This window comes from Anopheles arabiensis, chromosome 2 (genome assembly GCF_016920715.1).
Source record: "Anopheles arabiensis isolate DONGOLA chromosome 2, AaraD3, whole genome shotgun sequence".
Lineage (NCBI taxonomy): Eukaryota > Metazoa > Arthropoda > Insecta > Diptera > Culicidae > Anopheles > Anopheles arabiensis.
Genome location: NC_053517.1, coordinates 2,662,715 through 2,687,251, shown reverse-complemented (window position 1 = coordinate 2,687,251; position 24,537 = coordinate 2,662,715). Strand labels below are relative to the sequence as shown.

At 49.5% G+C, this 24,537-nt stretch overlaps 4 protein-coding genes across 4 annotated transcripts; 3 read left to right on the top strand and 1 right to left on the bottom strand.

Moving 5' to 3' along the window:
• Positions 1–16,677: 16,677 nt before the first annotated feature.
• Positions 16,678–18,738, top strand: LOC120901591 (RNA polymerase II-associated factor 1 homolog). Its single transcript, XM_040309652.1, has 3 exons — positions 16,678–16,851; positions 16,963–18,225; positions 18,300–18,738. The coding sequence occupies exons 1-3, from the start codon at positions 16,784–16,786 to the stop codon at positions 18,664–18,666; spliced, it is 1,698 nt and encodes a 565-aa protein (XP_040165586.1). The 5' UTR covers positions 16,678–16,783; the 3' UTR covers positions 18,667–18,738.
• Positions 18,739–18,762: 24 nt separating this feature from the next.
• LOC120901596 (Bardet-Biedl syndrome 5 protein homolog) lies at positions 18,763–20,020 on the top strand. Its single transcript, XM_040309665.1, has 2 exons — positions 18,763–18,926; positions 18,980–20,020. Exons 1-2 carry the CDS (start codon positions 18,871–18,873, stop codon positions 19,956–19,958), a joined length of 1,035 nt encoding a protein of 344 aa, XP_040165599.1. The 5' UTR covers positions 18,763–18,870; the 3' UTR covers positions 19,959–20,020.
• A 149-nt stretch (positions 20,021–20,169) lies between these two features.
• LOC120901609 (transmembrane protein 256 homolog) lies at positions 20,170–21,093 on the top strand. Its single transcript, XM_040309689.1, has 3 exons — positions 20,170–20,369; positions 20,461–20,760; positions 20,832–21,093. The coding sequence occupies exons 1-3, from the start codon at positions 20,277–20,279 to the stop codon at positions 20,973–20,975; spliced, it is 537 nt and encodes a 178-aa protein (XP_040165623.1). The 5' UTR covers positions 20,170–20,276; the 3' UTR covers positions 20,976–21,093.
• Positions 20,947–22,705, bottom strand: LOC120901602 (geranylgeranyl transferase type-2 subunit beta). The gene is made up of 5 exons (XM_040309678.1): positions 22,616–22,705; positions 22,297–22,436; positions 22,118–22,222; positions 21,692–22,051; positions 20,947–21,613 (listed from the first exon to the last, which is right to left on the bottom strand). Exons 2-5 carry the CDS (start codon positions 22,297–22,299, stop codon positions 21,083–21,085), a joined length of 999 nt encoding a protein of 332 aa, XP_040165612.1. The 5' UTR covers positions 22,300–22,436; positions 22,616–22,705; the 3' UTR covers positions 20,947–21,082.
• Between the last annotated feature and the right edge of the window lie 1,832 nt (positions 22,706–24,537).

Genomic DNA, 24,537 nt, shown 5'->3' with positions numbered 1-24,537 from the left:
GCTCTAGTCTAACATCATTCAATCAATTTTCTCAATTTGTCGCTCTCTGCACCGAAGCCCCCAGCGAGCGAGTGAACGAGCGTTATCGGGCTGTGAACAATCGAGCTGCAGCGAGCAGCATAATAAGGGCATTTGCCACTCATCTTGACGCTCTGCAGCGGTCGCACTAGCAAACGAACAGCAATGAACAGGTTTAATATCTATTGTGTGTGCCCTCGAGGAGGTTAAAACGGATAAACACTGCTCCTCGAACGCGACCAAGACCACGATAACCATGGAGTGCGATAATAACAGGAGCCGAGCGTCCACCGAGACACAGCACAAACCACTATCGCCCGAGGAGCGTATTCGTATTCAATCCGTCGTGACCTAATAAACAACTCTCACAGCAGCAAAGGCCGGGCGCAGCACTCCGCCGCATCTCGGAAGCTAAAGTCTCGCCTTCCAGTGAAAATGTTATTAGTTTTTTCTTCACTTCTCTTTCGGGGTTTTTTTTGGCGAATTCATTTCGTTTGCTTTCCACCAACCCGACCGACGACCGTGCGTCTCGCAGTTTTGGAGCGAAATTTATGAAAAGGCTGTACCGAATATTTCATTTTCCTTCCAAAACAGCGCACTCCATCGTCGTGATGATCGTTTCTCACTCCCGACAGCGCCCCCGTGATATGGTGCTGTTGACGTTTTCAACCTCATCAGCATTGCAATCATCATCATCATCGTTTGAGGCGTCGCAGTAGAACCGAGAGCGCTTGTCGTCAGCTTGTGTCTTATTATTTTGTGTCCCCATAGCTCCCTCCGCGCTTCATACGGCGAGCTAGCCAAAAAGCTATGCAAATGGATTCCTTAACCTAATAAGAATCCTTTTTGCTTCGCTTAATACTACACCGAAAGGCACGCAAGAGAGAGAGAGAGGGAGGGATTCACTGTTGCAGGTTGCTGTTGTGCGGAAAAAGGACGGTTTCTTCGAAATGTTGCTCAACCAAGCCAGCAAACCAATGCTGGCGCACTCGTCGAATGTGATGGATTCGCTCACTCAATTAAAGTGAACACACTCATGAGCTGTAACGGGTGTAGTGCTGCATACGCAAACACCCAGCACGTGGTCGATTGGCCTATTCATCCGCAAATCAAACCATCACCACCATCATCCCTTTCCGTAAAGCAGCTCCTGCAACCGCAAACTGTACCGCAACATTCACTGTCTTCAGTGAGCTGGAACGGCCCATCGCTCCTCTCTCCCTACCTCCTGTCCCACTCGAAAAAAACCAATGCCATTAATTGCCATCAAAATTCCAATCGCATGCGAAATCTCGCATCGAACGTAATGTGCGCTTTCGCCATTTGTTTACCCACCGGCAAGGACTTGCGGTACGGTTTGCCCTCCAAGCGGTACTATCTCCATCGGGCAAATGGCACCCATACTACAAATCGTCAACGCACAGAAGAAAAAAAAACGGTACACACCGAAGCCAACAACTCTGGATTGAAAGGTAAAGTAAACGCAACACCGGGCACACCTACGTCACCTCCGCCGGTGTTGCGTCAATACCAAAAACCGCTCCGTGGGCCGATGGAAAATTCAATTTCCCAGCACACGGCTCCCAAAAAGTGGCCCCCATCAAAAAGGGAGGAGCAGGAGAAGGACAAGACCGAAATGGCTGTAATGGGAGGCCGGTAGGGAAAATAAAACCGTCTACAGTTTACGCACATATTTCGAATGTATAATTTGAATTTCTCTTTTGTCGCGCGACCGTGGTCGCTCCCCTTACATTGCTGTGACCCCACCGCAGTGTAAGTATTTGCTCACCTTTTTCCCCACGACCGATGCTTTCCCGATGCGATGCTGATGAGCCTACAGAAACCCCGCCGCCGGCGACCGAGACACTCCCTCACGAAAAGCCGTTTCCGACGTGCGTTTGCAATAGCGAGTCGGGCAAAACTCTGTGCTCGGAATCGGAAATCGAGCGGAAGCTTGCGATTTTTCTTTCTGCTACCGCACGCCACGGGTGGCACTTCCGCCAACCACCAGTGTGCGTTTGGTTTTTCCGCCACCCACCCAACCCATAACTCGTGAAATCAAATCGCAACAATACTCGATCGAATCTGTGCGGCACGGCATCAGGAGCCAGGTGAAGAGAGAGATAGAGAGAGAGCCACAGGGTCGTCAACTTCCGTGTGTGTGTGTGTGGCGCACTTTGCATTAGAACCGTACGCAATCGTTCATTACCAGTCACGTAGGCTGTGTGGTGCTGCTTGCGTGCTGTTGCTGTTGTGTTTTCGGTCGGATTTCATGGCAAACTGTGATGCAAAATTAGCATTCGCGGTGGAAAACGCATAACCTAGTTCGACGCGCTTGGTGCGTGTACCTGCTACACGCGAGTGTAATAAAAATATTACTTCATCTACACGCCAAACCTGGTACAGGTGCACGTGCTAATAAACTACGCAACGCTACTGATGCGCGGGTGTGACATTCCGCGGGTTACAATACAAAATCGCTACGGTACGCCATTTTACGGCTCATCAATTCCATGATAAATGTCGATCAAATTGTTTCACTTCCGTTGTTCCGTCTGGCACACACAATCCACTACCCGTACCCACAACAAACCCGTGTGCAGCAGTTACTCTACGTAAAGCTGTTGCTACTGTCAACTTCCACCCGGTCGGTTCGGTCGAAAGAAGATTGGATGCCGCCGTTTGATGAAGGTATAGCGTATCCATCCCCCCCCCCCTCCCTCGCACATCAAGAATGTTGCCATTATTTATGTGATATCAACAACATCAAGTATCATTGCCCCTCTCCGCCCTCGGATGGCTTACCGTCATCGTCAAGGACCAAATGGACCATCGTTACCAATCCACCGGAGAGGACCCACCAGAGAGAGTTGGGATTGAAAGCGGTTCCTTTAATGTCCCTTCCAGGCAACCCACACACACACACACACCACTGTCAACTTGCCGTAAGTCATCGTGTTTTGTTTGGACCAAGCCCCGGTTTACACACAAATCATCGCCAGGCCTTTTGTACCGGGGCACGAGCCCGTACCCGTACTGTGTTTTACTTCGTCGCTTTCTTTCCACTACGCCGTCGTCCGGCTATCGATGGGGCCGAGCTGGGGAGAGGGGGGGGGGTAAGGTTGCCATAAACCAGGGTATAAATTATGGCCGCGCTTGATAGCACTAGATCGAGCTCATCGTCGCTGAGGTCCTGTGGTTGTAGCCCGGGCCCGGGTCGTCGCCGTATGTGATGAAACAACGGACCACTGCTTGGGTCCGAAAACTTTGTGTGGCCATTGTTGCTGACCGAAAATTGCGATGCCATGATAAATTGAGCTTCCCCGTCTCCCCCCTCCCCCGCGCTCACTGAATTAAGATCGTTAATCGTTGCGTAAATGGTTTGGCCATTGTTACGCGCTGCGGTAGTTACAATGCGTCAAAAGCAAAGGCAAAAGCATCCCGGCAAACCTCAAGAGATCACACGAGAGCGTCTCCCGTCCCGGCTCCTGTCCGTGAGAGGGATCAATAACGGCCAATAATCTTTAAAAAAAACTGATGTGCAACTGTTTATCTTCTTTTCCTTCCTAGCGTGGTATTGTTTTTAGAAACCACCGCACCACCGTACCACAGCGGAACAGCAACCCATATGTCATTTCAAAATGACGGTTATGAAGAAGGCTTTCAATTTGTTTTGCCTTCCGTTGTGTTGTTGTGTGCCCCCTCACCCTTACCTTTCGGTTGTTGCGACAGCACACCACGACACGCGAACAATGAATGATTAATGACTTTCACGCATGTCGCTTTCATGATTGGTGCTCCCGCCGGGGCGTCGGTTTACAAAAGCAAAAGCGCCGAAAATACCCGTCAAAAACAAACTCGTTTGACATTTTATTCTAACTTAACGGGAAACGATTATCCCGTTGACAAGTGTGGCGTAGAAATTTGTGACGGCAAAAAACACTACATTTTGTTAAACACTTTGCATAACTTTAAACACCGATTTGTTACACAGAGTGTAACGCACTTTCAGCAGGTTAGCAGAGTTGTACAACTCCAAGAGTGCGAATACGCGCCTACAACTATGCAATACGCGTCGCACAATTTGTCTTGTTAGCCTCTTGTATGTCATTTTTAACAAGCCCGTCAACAGAACGACAAACTACAGCCAACTCGCGGTACGCGGTACAGCTCTGCTGCTCCCCAATAGTCTATTGGAAGCTGACATCGCCCCGTGTTGATTACATGCTTTGGATGGCGGAGAGCAGGGCGACGGAGGACCGTAAAGCGACCTGATGGATGAACCACCATCCATTTGACATCAGTGATAGGAGGACTATTATCGCACGGCAATCTTTTGCCGTACCACGTGCGCCTCACATGACTGTGGTGACATACGACACTCGCCGAACTGAAGCTGTCGGCCGAACTGGCGAATCCGACAACCACCGTCGTCCCTCTCCTCTACCTAGACCACTCGGCACTCTAATTCGATATTAATGTGTCATTCTTGATGGGAGGGGTGGAGGGGGGGAGCGCGCGCGCGTGATAAACGACAAGCGGGCGTAATGTTATCTACGCTTCGCCGCTTTCATCAACTTCTACCGAACAGTGTTGTTGGCCGTGCTGAGAGGAGCTGGAGTCGGTATGTCAGTTTTGTCTAATACCTACTGTTGACTGATCCCGTGTGACGGGTTAGGCCCAAATCGAAACCCGTTGGACGCCCTGTTGAAATCAAAAACCACTTTTCTGCTTATCACACACGCCGACGGAGGAGCGTGCGTGCACATGCCGTCACAAATATGCCGTTTGGGTTACCATTTGGACCCCCCCCCCCCCACTGCCACGGGTTGCTAATGTTGTAATAGAATCTAATGGCCTGCCCAGTTTATCGTCCTGGGCATGCGGGAGCTTTTATCATACGGACGCCGAAGATAAGCTTGTTGAGCGATGCAAGGGCGTAAATAATTTATCCACCGGGACATATCTTCATCGGCAGTAATGCTTGCGATTGTGGCATAACATTCACTCATGCACTACCGGTAGAAACCGGAGAGAGAGAGAGAGAGAGTGGCACAAACACCAGTACAAAAACTGATTTACTAATCTAGGAAAATTGTTTCACAGAAAACGGGGTTTTAGCACAAACTTTTGCCCCACAGAAAACAGTGCTTTCTCCGTTCCATCCATTAACTTTGCTGTCGAGCGGAACAACAGGGGAAGAACAAAAAGTCTAAATTTTGCTAAACTTGCAGCGAAGCAGCGGAAATCCTTCCACTGAATCAATGCCGGAAGTTGTCGACCAGAAAGAGAGAGAGAGAGATAGAGAGAGAGAGAGAGAGAGAGAGAGAGAGAGAGAGAGAGAGGGGGAATCAAAAAACAGGAAAAAGCTTCGCTCACAGCAGCATCACGATGGTGATGGAATTTGACGCCGAACACAAAAATGACGGTTAGAAGAACTAGAACTTTCACACGCCGGGTTGGCAACAATTTTCCGACCATTCTCATGACCACTCACTGCCACTGGGCCTGTGTTGCTGTGGGGAGGGCGCTGGTGGGCACAGCATTCGGTTGTTGATGCCATTTCCGGATGCCCCGCTCCCCAGCCCAGGCTTTCGCGTGCGGGGATACAATTGAAATAAAAATTATTGCAAAACTTTCGTCTATGGCGTGGATTCGGACCGCTGCCATTCGAAAACAGGGGAAGCAGGAGGAATGAATAAACGAATTTTTAGTTATCCTCTCCAGTGCCATTTACACGCGACCATCGTTTATGCTGCTTCGGTCGGAGCCGCGTGCAGGATGATGCACGTCACTGGGAAAACGATGTAACTTTGCTTTCCTGCTTGCGTACCTTTGCGTACACTCGGCGTCCCGCCAAATCACACAAACAAACATTTCGCACGGTTCATAAAAATAAGCGCCGAGGCGGCAACTTGTGGCCCCCCCCCGCGTACCACGGCATTCCATGTTCCGCGGCATGCAGTACGTATTCACCGGGCAAAAACTTTCCCCCGGGCCCTCCATCATCAGCATCATCATCGCCGGGGAGCATGAGCGGGGGAAAAACCAAAAATATCAATGCTGGGGCGAAGAATTTTAATCAAATTTTGATTTGTTCCACAGCTTTTGTGACGTGCTTTTGTGACATTCCACCCTGTGTAGCAAGCGGCCGGGTATGGATGGTCCCTCTTGCGATCTTGCTATCCCGTTTTGCTCATACCATCAAATGTCTGCTTGATGAAGAAAAACACATTCCTTGTGTTGCGTTCAATTTCTTTTCCGCCATGCCTTGCGCTCGCAGGAGCTCGCAGGAGACGCGTCGAAAGCATTCCTGTTTGATTCGATTCCGTTTTTCCGAGTCCGATGGAGGTGTGGAGCGCCTGCTGCTGCTGCTGCAAGCGAAAGCGGGCTCTTTCTTCAAATACTTTCATTTACTTTTCATCCCCCCCACACCCCCATTGCGTCCCTTACCCCTTTGCATCAGCCCTTACCGGGTGGTGCTCGAAATGAGCTCGAAAGCGACGAACGACATGCTTCACCAGCGACTAACTATAGATGTCGATTCGAACTATTTTCTCCCCAACTCCCTTTTTCTCCACTACTTAGAATGACACAAATAGCTTCCAACAACACACCCAAGCCACTCAAACGCTCCACTCAAAGGCATTCCACTTGGAGGCTACACGGCGAAAGGGAAAAGTCCACTCTTCCCCGTGCGGAACACACACCAGGAAACAGTTTTCTGCTCGAGCGAGCTTGGACACGGGCCACTAGGGAAGGTGGTTTGTGGCATTTACCCGTTTGAAGGATGTTGTCTCGGTGCAGCTGCCAACAAGTAGAGCTGGCAACCGTTTCCGATCATTCTCTGTGTGTGAGTGTGTGCCAACACAACAACAAAGAGCTCTCTTTTGCTTGCTTAAATCCATATTTTATTCCATTCCTCAACCACATCATCCCGCCAACTATGATAATTCCCGCGATCGATCGAGAGCGATCGTCCATGCCGCTCATTGGAGGGCTCAACGGGCGACGGCTCTAAGCGGGCTGCATCGCCACTAAATCAAACACCCATCGAGGCCCATCGAGCATAGTAGCACCAGCGTTACCACCATTTGCATACATCTGCATACGCTGGGGGGGTCCGTGTGTTACGTGGGCTGGTTGTTCCGGATGTTCTTGTGTTTTCAACCAAAAACCTTAAAAATGAAGGAGTTCTAAGGGAGACAGCAGAAAGGGGTTGCCGAGCAGCACACCAATGGAGAGTTACTACCAACACCACGCTGGCCTGAAACATGACAAGCGCCGTTGTCAACGCCAGATGGCACACTGTAACGGACTGTCGTTCCAACCCTCCCCACAACCACACTGGACGCTGGACCCGGACCATGTTTAAGTGACCCCGACGAGCTTTTGCTTTTACCATTCTTTAACAAACATGGCCACAGGACGACACAAAACCGGCAGCGCCATCGTGGCCAATTTCATCCAAGAAATAGTATGCAAATTTGTGCAACTTTTGTCCACCAGGACAACACCGACTGTTAACTTCACGGGCGTGATAGTTTATGAGGGTGAGAAAGAAATGGGTCTGAGTGTGTGTGTGTGTGTTATTTCTTGCACTCCCAAGCTCACCAGCAGCAAGTAAACACTTGGGAATGACTTTTTTCCCACAGCGGACAGTTGTCTAATGTTCCAGCAGCAGGGCAGAAGTCAGCAAGGCAACGACGCTTCAATCCTTCGCTGGAGGAAATGTGTTTTCGTTTGACCGACTTATTGTTGCTTTTTTCGCCACACTTTCCCCTCCCGGACACTGGACGGTTTTTGTGGCAAGAAAGCAAAACCGAAGCTTTTCTTTGGAAATGTTTTTGTTTTTTTCGCACCCTCACCTGAGGGCGCAATGGGACAGAGAGCGGAGCGCAAAACAAACGAAACTCCTTTCTTAAGGGAGCGAATTCCCGGGGAGAGGGTTCGCTTGTTCGTTTTGTGCTTACTTGTGCTAATTCTTTTTGACAGTTTCGGGAGCATTTTTCCCCTCGGCAAATTCCCTCCCCCCTCGGGGACAGCTGCGGGAAGGTGTTCGTACCCTATGGTTTATGTTTGGCTCGGCCAAATTAGCATTATAATGAGTTTGTTTTAGTGTTGCCCTTCTCGCAGTAGTGGCGCGCGTAAAATGTGAATAAAAAACCATTTCACCTTACCATTCGCCCCTAACGATCTCAAACAACGATGCTACTGGTATGTGTGTGTGCGACCATCCATTAGTAAAACTCCATCCTTGCGCACACGTGAGTCGTCCTGATAAAGTCGATCCACTCCCTCCCGCATCACCGTATGTGATGGAAATTCTATAACACCGTCATTATCATCATCGGCTGCGATAAGGCCACTTGGTGATGGGGTGCAGAAGCCAGGACTCTTTTTACTACATTTGTTTTTTCGAGCCCCATCCCACTCCCACCCCGCTCCATGACAGTTCATCTTGGCTCTATCCTCCACGGTGCTGCTATTCGGTCGTTGGCGCGTACGTGCTACGGCGAATAATCCACCCGTAATCTGTGTCATAACCGTGTGTGTGTGTGTGTGTGTGTGTGTTGGTACAAATTTGCTCCCCCTCCACACACCACTATGACAACAACAATAGCCAGCTCCAAGCGCGGGGATCAGCGCCATCAGCATCGGGAGGCAAAACTATGAAGCAAACCAGAACTGTAAAAACGCTCTCATTGTGGCTGTCAGGGAAAGTCACAAAATTTTATGCTGATAACATCTGTCCCAGGGCCGGGGCGTATAGTTTCCCCTCCCTTCGTCCCGTTTTGCCCGTGCTTCGTCTCACTGCAGTCGATCGACACACTGCAGCAGCGGTTGTCTTGTCAGCGCGTCTGTCACCGCCAGCGAACATTTCGCAACCACTGCCGCCGCGAAACCTTTGAACCCACCCACCCCCGTCACAGGGAAAGTCACTCCTGCGACCCCTCCCCTTCTTCCCCCTCCATTGGGGGTGGAACCAAGGCTGCTTACAATGTGCCATTGTTGAGCACAAGCGCGTGTGGGTCCCGCAAGCCAGCGTTGTTCGCTGTTTACTTCGAGAGAAATGACGAAAAGCATAGCGCAGCGTGAATTGTTCTCCATCAACGGGAAAGGGTAGACAATATGATATACCTCTTGGACGAGTAGGGGCTGAGCTTTCGGTCTGACGACTTGCAACTAAAACTGCAACAGCAGCAGCAGCAGCAGCAGCAAACAGGGCAACATTATGCTACTCCCCCCTCATGTGCACCACCGATGGGACTGTGATGTGATGAGCGCTAATGTTGTGCTCCCAGCCACCAGTGTGGCTCTAATTTGTGCTCACAACGAAAAAAAGGGTCACTGTTTTGTCACTCCACTCCATTCCGCAGCTCATTATTTGATTAATGTGTGCTCCGCTGCTTTAAGCCCGCTCTTGCTTTAGTTCCACATACTTTCTGCATAGTAAAGCTATCACACACTTCGCTTTGCGTGCTTATTTTCGGGACGGACTGTGTCGAAACTTTCGCCATCCTTCCTAAAAGGCCACCCGAATTGGTTCGCCTTTAGTGATGGTGATGATGGTGATGATGCCACGGCTGACATTGTTGCCAAATTGTTATCATGCTGCTGCTGCTGCTGCTGCTACTGCTCAAAAAATTAGCGCTGGTGGCGTAACGTAGCACAACACACCCAACCTTCCTCGACTCCCGGGGAGTATCTCAACAAACAAGCAAACAAAAAATGACATTACCCACACTGGTGCAGCTGTGAAGGTTGTGCTGGAAAAGGAAGCGAACGCCAGGAACTTCTTTGTCATTCCCGGGGAGATTTTCCTTTGCTACCTCCTTTTTTGCAAGTTCAATGGCGGTGCGTTGGTAGGGTGAATTTAACGGTAATGTTGCACCATTGAGATGCATTCTTTACTGGGAAAAGGAGAGAAAAAAACCCGCTGCAAACGTGCACCAGTCGCCGGCACAGTATCATTGTGCAAAGATGTGCGCGCACTATTCATAGAGCAAAAGGTTCAGTTTAGTTGAGCGAATCTTTGAAATATGCTTCAAACTAACTGCACAAAGAACCTGTTTTTTTTCAACATTACTACATATTGAACAAAAAAAAACTATAAACGGTGCGACAATGTTGGGAGTTTGGAGGTCGTTTGGTGGCATAAGCCATGTTTGTAACGTGGATTGCATAAATTCGGGCGTTTAGCTCCACAAAGCCCCTCTTCATATGCAAACCGTACAGCAATGCAAGCGATACAATTAATTCGTAAAATGTATTACTTTACTCTGTTCAGTTGGAGCTCTTCAATCTTGCAACTCACCCCGACCTTACGGACAACAAATTAAAAATCAAAAACTCCAATCAACCGCGTAATAAATAATTTAATTTTATGCGCACTTCTTCTTTTAATCAACCTGGAAAACGCAAATTTGAACTCGAACTACACACTCCACGCCACAATTCCAATTCCACGTTGCCATGTTTCAAATTGATATACTCATCAACGGGTATGGAATGTATCGCTCGAAACGATTGCTGCGTGAAGTGTGTCCAAGGGCCAAAGAGCACGGGCTTCAGGCTCCGTCGGTGGCTGACACACACACTGGCCGGCATGATGGTCGGCTGGTGAACAGTGGCAATTACTAGCGCAAAGTGAACCCCCAATCAACCGTGCGTTTGAGTACTGGAGGGGGGCGGGGAGCTTCAGAAAACCCCTTTCGGGTTCATGTTACGGATCATAAATAGTAACTGCTTCCATGTAGTTCAGTTGCTGCCGGATTTCGTGCTTTTATTTTCGATCGGTAAGCCCCTATTATGAAACAACAGTGCCCGGAAGCCGCAACCTGTAAACAAATACTTCAATTATCGTAACAGTTCATACAATGAGCCTTTTCATCAGCGCCCAAGTAGTACAGGCAGCGCAACAACACGCTTGCTCTCTCCATTCCCACTTACTGTCCACACGCGCATCATGGTTGCTATGGTATTGCCAAGAATTATGACGCGTTGCCATGCAGAGAGTGGTACACCTCGGAAAATTTGCCAGTACGAGTAGCTTCCGCTCCATCACTAGCGCCGCCAAGTACCCCCAACAGCTCCTCCGTCTCCTCTTTCTCCAGCAACGTACAATGTGCCTCGAGTGCAATGTTGTTAAATTAATTGTAAGGGCTTTTATTTCCTACCCCAGTCCATCGAAACAATGACGGAGCATACACACACAAAGGCCCGAGGGACCCACTGGACCGGCAGCATACCCTCCCCAGTTTCTGGTGCAATATTATGTTTTAACCTAATCACCCGAACCACATTATTTTATCTACGGTGCCGCCGCCACTGGGCCGGCCGCTCGGGCGCTGCACTGATCAGCCGCACACGTGCGTCCACACACACACGGGGCCATTGACGACAAGCCTGGGCGATAAGAGGGGAGGGGGGGGGGGAATCGCGAGGCGACGGCACACCATTTGGTCGCATTTTTGCTGATTAGCAATAGCAGGAAAACAGTTAAATGGGCCGTACTCAATTTGGCTCGAATTCGAATTCCTGATCCATGTGGCGAGAGCCAGCCAACCTGCCCAGCCCAGGAGCAGGCTCCAAATGGACCGGGTGGAAGTGATTGTGATTGTGTGAACGCTCTTCGTTTGATCATTGACCCCACCGCTCACCGCTCACACACACGGACACATCGTAATCGGCCCGAAAGTCCCTCGGTGCCCCGGGCAAAAGGGGAAAGCTGGCACTCGTGGGCAGCAAATTGCGAAAGCCGCCGAATTGAAACCGGACGTAATTTAATAATAAAATTTCCATGTTTATGATACATTCAGAGCATGCACACAGCCCACAACGCAAACCCCGTTTTATGCTTCGGCCCTGTTCCTACGGAAATCGGGGCGTTTGCGCACCCGATAAACACGGGAGTGGAAATGATGCCGCCACCGCGTGAAACTCCACCGGTGGCCATATATGCTCGCACTCGCAGCCCGGCGGGTCGTCGTCTCGCTGGCGGATGCAAAGATATGGTGGCAAAGCTAGGCAAAGAACACAGGTCGGCGATCATTTCGGGCCCAAAATCAATTACATCGATCAATAAAAACAGCCCCCTCATAACCCTCACCACCACAGATGGAGATGAGAAATGGGGAACGGGGAAAAACTGGACCAGAACACATACCCCCCGGTAGAGGAATAATTGGACAATCATTGTTCCACTAGTGTCCATCCACCACACACACCACACACCCGCAGGAGGTGAGCACAGGCATTCCGACAAAGCGCACTTCATACGTAATCCGCCAGCCACACCACCGGGAAATGGTCAAGCGGGTGTGGTCTGGGACGGCCTCGTTTAACCCCGTCGTGTTTGTTGTGGGGAGTGTCCGTCCCTAACAAACCGTTCTAACACACATTCAAAAATGCCCAATTCTCCTATCCGAGGACCAGTGCAGCAACACACGATGCACGATGTGAAAATGCGCGCCCGCCCATCATGGTGCGATGAGAATTAGATTTTCCAACTAAATTCGTTTTCCGGTTCGTGGGGGTATTAGTATATGGGGAGGAGTGAGTGGGGATAATCATAAACTGGAATATGTGTTACACACATACAGTCCTTCACAAGCTCAATCAAACACTACACTTTAGGGCCCAGGTTCCAGGAACATGTACGACGATTCAAATATGAAATATGTGTGGCAAGGTTTATTCCAGATTCGAACTGGTGACCGTATCTCGGACACGTTCCAAAGCTCTTATAGGTGTCTCTCAATGAGCGAGTAAATGAGCGAATATAAATCACGTGCCCAATTTTGCTTAGCTCTTTAATTTAATCACCCTACAACGTGTAACATTAACACGGTAAGATACATTCAAATTAACCTGCCCTATCTCTTATCGTACTGGCGTTCCAGCAATCGCACGTTTCAGCAAATCACAACTTCCTCAGCCCTTTCACGCCCGTGCAACGTCAAAGCATGCCACGATATTACGCAAAAAACTACGCAGCACACACGCATCTCACAATTCCATCACTTGTCAGCGTGCTGAAATGACAACGGCAGAGTTTTGGCAGAAGGCAGAAGTCAATTAAAGTGGCGCCAGCAGCACTTTCCAAACTCCGGAAGCGTGTGCTTTATTAAATTCTCTTACTGAGAGCATCACTTTTTTCTCCTCCGTCTCCTGTTTTCCGCTGCATATCTCTGCTGTCGTCGTGCAATGTGCTCCTTACCTACCATTCGTTCGTGGCGTATGCAAACAAATGAGACAATTAAAAAAAACACACACCTCACACCCACCGGGAACTGAATGGGCAAAAAAGAGGGGGGAACAAAACAAAAAGAGCGCGAATTCCCTTGGTCCTGGTAAAACACGGTCCCCGTGACATTTGCACCATTATCCCTACTTGAAATGTTTTCCAACAACATCTACAACAAAAAGACTCACCCAACCTGTCTGCCACTTAACCCTTTTGCTTTTGTTTCTTAACTTTTTCGCCTCTGTCCGCTTCCTAACCCCCCCGAGATGCGTGCGACACTTGGGACGAGAACGGTCGGGAAGGTTCTGTCCCTTTGCCTTTTGTTTACGCGCTGAAAGGACATAATTAAACACGATTAAATTCACACCTCGCAATGTGTTTTAGGCTTTCTTTTTTGTCACCTCTATCTTTACCTTTGCTTTTGCTTTTACCGGACGACTTTTTTCTTCCGTCGCTTTAACAATCTTCAGCGCTTGATTGTTTTCAGCACCCCGGTTGGTGCCCGTTCTGCGCAAAAAGTTTGTCTCCCACCCTATCAATCGGCCACGAAGCGGATAAGAGAGAAAATTAGGCTCTGAATGAACAGAATAGGTCCCTGTGTGTTGGTCGTTGGTCGGTTTGCGTTCCTGCGGTCACACCATCGCCCCTCTGCGGGTAGATTCTTTTGTTTTGTTGCGCAAAATTTACCACCAGCGACGTTTGCATGCGCTTATCCGCGCAACATCGACCACGTGGCATTCGGTTAAAGGGGTGATTCCGCGTACCAGCAGAAATTGTGCAGCACTATCGCAGCTGTGTTTGCAAAGCGAAGGTCCTTCAAAAAGGAAACACTAAAAACATATTTCATATCAAACCCCGTTTCCTTTCGCCTCTCAAAATTCAACCCTGTTCCGCTGGGAAATAAATGACCAATAGTGATTCGCTTTGTTCGAATAATAATTTGTGTGGATTATTTTCGTAAACTAATGCATTGCCCCCATCGAAACACACACCAAACCTGTTTGATTTACACTTCATGCCCGCAACACACACGGTGGTTCCAGTGCGGAACGGAAAGCGCCATGTAATGCTGGTGAAATAGATCGTGCCATGTGCCAAACACTACTTCCCCGGTGTGGTAGTGCACATCATAAACAAGCTTCAGCCGAGCGCTGATGTTGGTGTAACGCTCCTGCTCTAGTCCAAGAACTATGCAAATATCTATTTAGACAGCGAAAAAACGCCCCTTTCGTCCCTTTTTACAAGCCCCGCAACTGAGCAGGGTTTTCCATGCATTCATGCAGTTTTGTGCAAGAATCGCACCGTCATCGAAAGCTCACAAACGTGCAATGTAAAAATAGTTCCCATCCTAAAATACCATGCAAAAGCGACACACAACACGCTCAGCGGGTCCTGCTGTCGATGGTGTTTAGAATCGTGAGGTACGTTACCCAAAAATCCAATTATCACGTGGTTTGCCGGTGACGGGTGACGGAGGGGTTTTTCCCTGGGACAGCTGCTGCATGGTTGCATGAGTCGGTTATGCAGCAGAAGCCGCACCGCTAGGCAGACTGAAGAAGCTTTTACCACTCTGAAGCGATCACTCACCCAAAACATCTTCGCAACCGGTGTAGATGCAACACCGTAGTAGTAGTAGTAACGAGAATGCTTTCCAGATCCGAGTACATACAATGTAGTTTACACACGTTCCGGAGACTGTGCCCCCTCCCTGGCTGTACCAGCGTATCCAGAAGGTATCGTGGACCAGCACAACAGCAGTTCGACAAGCAGCATTCAAGATGGTTTGCTGATGCTCTTCAACCCAACGCCAAGGGAAGAAATCGCAACAACACACTGCTCGCTCGGGGCCGATTTTCCAAGCAGTCAGCGGCAAAAGTTTATGTTGTTTTCGAGTGCTTCCGGCCTCGTGCGTCTAAGGTGTGCGTGTGATGCAAATGAAGAGCCAGGAAGGGGGATGTGTTCAAGCGGCGGCGACGATTGATATATGTATCCATGCACGTTTCCGGCAGCTGCGGTCGGCCAACAGAGGTCTGAAGTCTGGGTTGCTGCATACCACACTGCTCCGTTTGGTCCTCTTTAGATTGGTGGTGGGGGGTCGAGAGGGTGCTTGTACGACAAGCTGACGGTTTACACCCGGGCTGCGAGGAGAAACTTTTGCCTTGGAAAAACTTTTCACCCGTACCACACTCCAAGACATTCCGCTGACCTCCTACTTACTGCTGGGTCGTCCAAAAGGCACGGTCGCTGTCCCCCGATCGCTGGGGGACAATCCTCCAAAACCCAACGCGCACGGAACGCGCTGTATATATATGAGCAATAAACGTCAGCAAGAGCAACCAGGACAACCGGCGTTCTTGAGAACATCGAGCAATACAAGCAGCATTTCCACAAGTACACCGCACCGGTGGTACTGGGTTGCTGGCGGTTTCCTCAATTTGCAAATTGAAACACTTCCTTTCGTAAACGGCAACTGCCGATGCGACGGAAGCCCGGATCCTCCCCGCCTCCCTCCCCCTGCTCGATGCGGCAACTTGGCGGCCGGCATGGCCTTTGCGAAACGGCGAATTAAGGCACACAGACTGAGACTGAGACTGAGACTGAGTGAGTGAAGACGTGCTGCAAGCACAGATACGCGACGCGCTGGATGAGTAGGATACAATTTACTTAGTAAATTATAACTTTTCGTTCAATTTCAACCACCGGGCGCCGGGAGATTCGCTGCACTGAGAGAGCAGATCGACCGATGAAGTCGTTCGAGGGCATCTGTGTGTGTGTCTCGGTGTTTCTGTGCCGTTCTACATCGCTTTCGTAACAAATGTATCGGATCATTCGAGCATTAGAGCATGCTGCACCGAATGGAAAGATAAAGTTTTGGCTCGTTTAGCAATAGTAGGGAGACGGCATACTAAAAAACAGCACTTCCAACTGCACGGGTACAGCTTTTCAAACACTCCCAAATGCTACGCTCATTAGAAGCTCTTTTCAAACTCGTTAATGTTGAACAAATCGGCTACAATAAACGATACCGTCCGGACGCTTGATGTAAGCAAAACAGAAGGTTTATGCAGTTAAAGTACGCCATTCAAGTAAGGGTTGAAAATTACAACATCAGGAGATTAAATGGAAATTCCTCAACACTAGCCAACGAACAAACGACCCATCCGCAAAGGCGACGAGAGGTTGGCGAGATTTAAATTTGAACTAAAACATCCTGGGTCAATAAATTTACATTTTTAGGACATAAGAAGCATAATGAACTATGCTCAATGCTTTACATACACGAGTATGCATTCAAAACGCTTTCCCTTTTTCCGTTTTGCAAGTTTGAATGAATTTGAAAAGATATCTTCGAAAACCGTTACATTACAGTTTCGAACTTCGAAACTTGGCGCACGTTTATATTCACAGCTGCGGAGTTCACTTCTCCGTTCGGGATGTTTGACAGCGGTCCACAATAACAACGCGGAGCAAAGTGCGATAAGTTTTGTTACAATTACCAAATAATTGCCACCAACGATGGCGCCGACCGTGCAAAACGGTGCGAACGGAGCTGATAAGCGTCCCGTTCGTCAGCAGGAGCGCAGGTAAGCGTACGAAAACCACCCTCGACGCAACTGTAAACAAGCGCTCCCACGCTACCGTCCCGCTTCATGGTGCTGTTGTTGCTTTCCGTTGTTCCCCATTCCATTCGCTAGGTCGGAGCTAATTTCCCGGGTGAAATACTGCAACACGCTGCCGGACATTCCGTTCGATCTGAAGTTCATCACGTATCCGTTCGAGAATGACCGCTTCATCCAGTACAATCCGACCTCGCTGGAGCGGAACTATCGCTACGAGGTGCTTACCGAGCACGATCTGGGCGTCACCATCGATCTGATCAACCGGGACCTGTACCAGATCGACCATTCGGCCCAGCTCGATCCGGCCGACGAGAAGCTGCTCGAGGAGGACATTCACACGCCGCAGGACTCGATGCGCAGCAGCCGCCATGCGAAGAGCGTGTCCTGGTTGCGGAAGTCGGAGTACATCTCGACCGAGCAGACGCGCTTCAACCCGCAGACGATGGAAAAGGTGGAGGCCAAGGTGGGTTTCAACGTGAAGAAGAGTCTGCGCGAGGAGACACTGTACATGGACCGGGAGGCACAGATCAAGGCGATCGAGAAAACGTTCGAGGACAACACCAAGCCGATCACGACGCACTACAGCAAGCCGGGCGTGACGCCGGTCGAGATCATGCCCGTCTTCCCGGACTTTGCCAACTGGAAGTATCCGTGCGCGCAGGTCATTTTCGATTCGGATCCGGCCCCGAGCGGCAAGAACGTGCCGGCCCAGATCGAGGAGATGTCGCAGGCCATGATTCGGGGCGTGATGGACGAGAGTGGCGAGCAGTTCGTGGCCTACTTCCTGCCGACGGACGATACGCTCGAGAAGCGGCGCCGCGATCTGGTCAACGAAACGCTGTACGAGGATGAGGAGGAGTACGAGTACAAGATGGCCCGCGAGTACAACTGGAACGTGAAGAGCAAGGCGTCGAAGGGGTACGAGGAAAACTACTACCTCGTCCTGCGCCCGGACGGTATCTACTACAACGAGCTGGAGACGCGCGTCCGGCTGAGCAAGCGTCGGCAGAAGAACGCTCAGCAGCAGAGCAACACGAAGCTGGTGGTGAAGCATCGCCCGCTCAATGCTTCCGAGCACCGTATGCAGCGCTATCGCGAGCGGCAGCTTGAGCCGGCCGGCGAAGAGGACGACGAAGACATCGAGGAGGAAGAGGAAGAGGAGGAGGACGAGGAGGAAGCGCAAGCAAGCCAGACGCAGGCGGGCGAGGGCAAGGGCGGAGACGGTAAGGACGATGAAAAGGCGAAGCGTGAGAGTCGGGACAGAAGTCGTTCGGGCAGCCGGTCGCGGTCCAGATCGCAGGGATCGAATCGTTCCGGTTCGTCACGATCCAGATCAAGGTATGTGTGTGCAGGCGAATAATGGTTTCACGGAGAAAGTATTTACACGCTGTCGCATCCTTCATCTCTTTCAGATCCGGTACCAGATCTCAGTCGAGATCCGTTTCGAGAAGTCGCAGCCGATCAAAGTCGGGCAGCCGTAGCCGCAGTCGCAGCGGTTCGGGCAGTCGCAGTCGCAGCGGATCTAGAAGTCGTTCGCCAAGTCGCAGCCGCAGTCGCAGCGTTTCTCGCTCACGTTCCCGATCTGGATCGCAGCGCGGATCGGCATCCCGTTCACGATCTCGTTCCCGGTCCGGGTCACGGTCCCGCTCCCGGTCTCGCTCGCGCTCGGGCTCGCGTTCGGGCTCCCGTTCGGGATCTGGATCACGCAGCCGTTCCGGCACTCCCGACGGAGGTTCGCGCAGTGGATCGGCCAGCCGTTCGGGTAGTGAATCGGAATAAGTTCTACGCGAAAGCGCAAGCCCTTTTTATATTTCTATGCAATACAATAAACTTCAATGACTATGGCACAATGTTGTGGCTTCGCTACAGTGGCTTTTGGTAGTTGCCATGGTGATGACAACTCAGTCCGCGATACACAACCAAGAAACTCAGTTGGTAATGGATTGTTTCTACACGCCAGTGAACACCATCTAGGGACGCGAAATGAATCAAAAGCCCGTTTGGGAGGACAGGGAGGTGAAATTCGACATTCCCTCAATGTAAGCAACTGCCCGTTGGTGTTTCTCAGCCTAATTTCCATCCTTCCTTCCAGCTACAAAACCATACGCAGCGGCGAAATTGTACTCGATGTCCTTGATTCGGTCGAAGACACGAAGGGCAACAGTGGGGACTGCGGTCGAATTTTGGTGAGCAACCTGCGCCTCATCTGGTACTCGGTCACGTCTCATCGGTTCAGCCTGTCCGTGGGCTTCTCCTGCATACTGACGATGAACACGAAAACGGTCGTTTCGAAGGTGCGCGGAACAACCCAAGCCCTGTACATACTGAGCGTCGGTTCCAACTCCCGGTTCGAGTTCATATTCACCAACCTAACCGCGTCCAATACGAAACACTTCGCCTCCATCTTCGACGTGTACCGGCTGTACCAGGCCTCAACCATTTACCGGGAGCTAAAGTTGCGCTCTTCGGTGGTAGTGTCGGGCCAGCTGCAAGTCCAACCGCAGGAGCAGATCTTTAACACCATCAGCGGCGTTTGGAACCTGTCCAGCGATCAGGGCAATCTGGGCATCCTCATCGTGAGCAACGTGCGCCTCGTGTGGTACGCCGAGATGAACAACAGCTTTAACATATCCCTGCCGTACATGCAGATTGCCAGTTTGCGTATTCGCGAATCCAAGTACGGACCGGCGTTGGTGATCCAGACGCTCGAAACGGCCGGCTCGTATGTGCTCGGGTTTCGCATCGATCCGGCGGACCGGCTCGGGGACGTGTTCAAGGAGCTGCTTTCGCTGCACAGCGTCTACACGGAAACTCCCGTCTTTGGGGTGTTTTACGACGCCCCGGCCGACTGCGAACGCGCCCCAACGGAATCGGCTGACGACATTGAGGAGCTCGATTCCACGCCCGGGGGTGACATAAATTCCAAGTTTACGGCTTACCTGGCGGATACGGCTACGGGCGATGGTTCGAAAAGGAAACCGGTCTACTGTAAGGAGCTGGGTTTCGCCATGGAATCGCTGAAGGAAGGTTACACGATAAAGGATCTGTGGGATGTACTTCCCACCCAGTAGTAAGCTCAGCTGTAGTTCCTGAAACGCACACTATTCTCCCCAAAAATTAGAAAACCTTTTAGCAGAACTGGTTGCCAGAATGTAAAGAGGAGCATCGAGATGATATCATACCGTCATATCATATCATAAGAGGTGGAATCACTTCGCCAGGACTGTTTGTTTCGGTCCGTTGCTGGAGATTCACACACTAAGAAATCAACTACAACCTCTAAACTCGCCCAACCAACAATGACAATTCGTTTATCCACAACAATCTCCACAACAAACGGTGCAAAAATAGCTCATTTCACAACAGCAAACGTATAATTCTGCCGCAAAATGGGTGTAAATGATGCCGTAAACTATGTCCTCTTCAACAATCCCGTCTCCAGCACCGTGTGGTCCATGGCAGCGCAAGGAGCCAGAGCTGCGGTAAGTATTATCAGCAGTTGAACAAACTGTTTGTCCATCGCTTCCTGCGACCATTGTGATTTTGTCCCTGGATGTCGTCCTTCCCCGCTAGGGACTGAAACCGAAAGCCGTAACGCAAACGGCGGCAACTCACACCAAAGCGGTGGTCGAACAAGCGCTGCCACCGATGTGGAAGCTGCTGGGCCACAACCGGCACATCGTGAGACTGGCTGGACTGAGCGGTGCGGCAGCAGTCATTCTTGGGGCCTATGGAGCTCACTACCATTTCACGCCGAAGGACGAGGACATACAGGAACGGGACCCGAAGCAGATATTCGAAATGACCAACCGGTATCACTTCATCCATTCGTTGGCCCTTCTGGCTGCCCCCTTTGCACGTCGTCCGTATCTGGTAAGTCATTTCGAATTGTTGGACTACGCACAGAACATTCTCTCTGACTTTCTCTCTTCCCGCACGACCAGACGACGGCACTAATGGCTTCGGGAATGACGCTTTTCTGTGGCACATGCTACTACGTGGCGTTCACCAACGATCGCAGCGTAGTCCGGCTCACGCCGATGGGTGGCTTCCTTTTGATCTTTGGATGGCTGTCTTTTATTATCTAAGCTTACTAACAACAGAGGGGAAAGCAAAGAGCATTTTCAACGTGTTTCATGATCCACTTTAGTGTATAGTCGCGTTTGATGTATGAATTGATAAAATAAAGCGACGCTTACAGCACGATTACCTTCGGCTTCAAATCGCACCGCTCGATCACGTACTGTGGCATGCAGAAGGTTGGATTGACCGGTTTCAGCCGCTTGTCGCCCAGCAGGGACAGCGCGCCGAGCCCGAACAGGGTGTGAAATATGTCCGGCATGTTGCCGGTACGGTCCGCAAATCCGCCCGTCTCCGCGTCCTGGCACGAGAGGATAAAGTTCTCCAGCTTCTCCGAACTGATCCAGTGCAACCGGCCGATGATGGTGAGGGACGCCAACACCCACCAGGAGTAGCAAACGTCGGGCAGCTTCTCCGGCCGTCCGTTTAGGCCACCGCTTGGCAGCTGTCGCTCGCAGAGCCACCACGCCAGCCGCTCACAATCCAGCCGGTGCAGTTGATCCGTTATCGAGAGAAAGCCCACGCAGCAGTAGATCAATCCGGCGTGACTTTCCGCGTTCGGTTTCGACCCAAAGCCACCGTCCGAGTTGCAGCACGACATGACGAACGACACCGCCTTTTCCACATCCATTACGTCCATTCGACCCTTTGTGGGGGAGAGAAAGCAAACATTAGCTAAAAGACCGGAACCATAGAGCAGCCCTATCACGTCGACAACACTTACAATTAAGCTCAGAATGGCCACCGCACAGAAGGAAAACCGAGTGTCCACCTCGCCCCACTTGTCCCCGAAGAAGCTTCCGTCCAGCTGCTGCAGTGAGGCCACATACTTTGCTACCAGGTCCGTATCGATCGCGTCCAGACAGTCGTAGATGACCAGTATCTGCACCGCACTCAGCGTATACAGCATGTGCGGATCGTGACCTTCGCAGGCAGCGATACCACCCGTCACCGGACACTGGCACTTCTTGATGAACTCGATAATCGATGCTTTGTCCAGCCGGCCCAGCTCGTTCATCAGATCCAGCCCCGTCACGCCCCAGTAAATTCCGGACATCCGAAGAAACTCGGTCATGCAGTACTCCTACCAATGGGGAAGGGCGATTAGCGATTCTCATCAAAGCTACCAGAACAATGCTGCAAAACTCACGTAGTCGTTCTTGTCGTTGCCATGGTTTGCGATGTAGTCCACATGCTTGTTGAAGTGCAATTCCTTCGAGTCATCGGATATTCTCACATCGTTCGAGGTGAATGCCTACCGAGCAAATGAAATGCGCCTATTAGATTGGCACTTTTGCTGGTTCGTGTGTGTGCCCAATGCTTGCTTACCATTTCGGAACACAAAATATCTCCTCCAAACGTGGCTGTTGCTGCACTCTAGTTCCGCGGCCAATGCAGGTGCGCTAATCGGGTACGAGATTTTCAATGCGATCCTGCTAATTTCTCCGTTCCCTTTTTCTACGAATGACCTTAGAAAAACAAAGAAATGTCAAATTCATTTAACGCGATCAACCGCACCCAGGGTTGTACTCGCGCAGGAATGGCAAGGTTTTTCGCAATTTAATTACACGCTTTGTATTGTGCGCTTTCCGAACAATGAAAATCGATGTCTAATTTCAAATAAGAAATAATTCCCACCACACGATACCTTAAAATTCACGCATTTTCGTGGAAATGTTCTTTTCCATCCGCGATGTCGGAGTGCGCCAACGGCCAAAAACATCGCACGCCGAAATGACAGCAAAGTGACACGAAAATTGTTAAAACGTCAACAAACAAACGCTGGCCTTTTGATCAGAGTGACCAGAAATACCGATTTATCTGTATTCCTACCGATTTTTTATATGCCTACCGATTCACAGATGACCGCCCTAAAACTACCAATTTTCCATTTATCCTACCGAAAATCACAGATATTTAATTTTTCAGTCGTTTAAGCTTATCTGTGGCGCTTGGGTTGCTGTTTCAAGGATCGCTATCCTCATTTGTTACTTATCGCGCTGATGCACGTTTGTTTGCCTGGCACTTTTTAGTTTTATCCGTTAAAATTTAATATTCCTAATAAGTAGAACATGTCAGTTGTGGGGATTCCGAGAATTGCTCGTCAAAGAAAATTATTTAAATTTGAATCTCGCTGTCCGCGGTTTACAGTGTTGCCACCAAATTTTGGCTCTAAGGCATCAATTTTTGACAGTGCGCATCAATTTTTGACTCTAACGCACCTATATTTGTCTGTAAATCATCAATTTTTGACTCTTGTAGGAATAATGACAATTTTACAAGGTATTTAAGCAGATTTTTAACAATTGTTATTCCACAACTCATAAAAAATACAAAAACTGTGTAAATTGATTGTATCTTGAGAAAAAATGAAGAAATTTTAGAATTTCTAAAGCTTTTGATTACAGCTGAAAATACATGCCAATTTTTTTCACTCCATTAAAACTGCCAAAATTGGCAAAACAATTGTTTTATTTTAAATTATATCAATAGATTATTCACTATTTAACTTAATTTCAATCATTTCAGAACACACAGTTTCAGAAATTATATAAAATTTTGTAAATAAAGCGATTGACTCACAGTAAAAAATTGATGCCTTCGAGGCAAAAATCGTGAAACGCTGTCAAAAATTTGAGCCTTCGAGACAAAAATAAGTGAGTTAGAGTCAAAATTTAGCGGCAACGACTGTAAGCTCACCTGACAGAAAAAGAGAATTAAATTTTCAGTCGAGGGATAGGTACAAACACACGGTGGGGGTCCGGCCCAAGATCGGATCCGACGTCCGTTGTTTTGGGCTGAAAATTAAAACTGGCGGATGGAGCGCCTTCACGGAGAGAATGCGCTCTCCCAAATAGCCAGCTCGTACTTTATAGCTGAATTAGGGCTGTTTAACGAAAAATCGTTCCGATGTCGTACTTTGTGGCTGATTAAGAGATAGACGGAACTTTGCCGAACTATGGAGCTTTTTAACAGGCACATGGCACTCTTTGGAACTTTGCGGCTGATTAGCACTATGAGTAGGGTTCATGAAGGAACTTGAAGGCTTTTTAAGAAAGGGTACTGAACTTGGTAGAACTTTATAGCTTTTTAATGCATGACATCGATACAAGGCGGCTCTTGTCAAAGTGTTAAAGACGGACGCCGGCAATAATATCATTGCTGCTGCACAAGTTAGATTCGTTAATTAAAGAATGAATATTGAGTGAAGTGATTATGATTGTACAGTAAATTGTGTAAAATTTTGTGTAATTCATCAATACAAAGGATTTAAAAATATACATATGTGTTTAAACGAAACAAATCTTGTTGTTTATTTCATCGATGACGCTTGCTTGAAAATAAAACACAAAGTAAAATAATCCCTGGCATCGTGGCATAAGGAAGCTGCTTAGGCGCTGTTTGAAAGACCCACATAGAACTTTGATGCTGTTTATCTACTGCAAAAGGCGAATTCAACCAGCGATCTTTAGCGTGCCAAAATGAGCTGCTTAAGCAATTCTGGCTATTTGGGCTATTGCATGCCTTTAAAATGCACGAGGCAGAGCGTCAGTGAGTGCCACTGAAAAG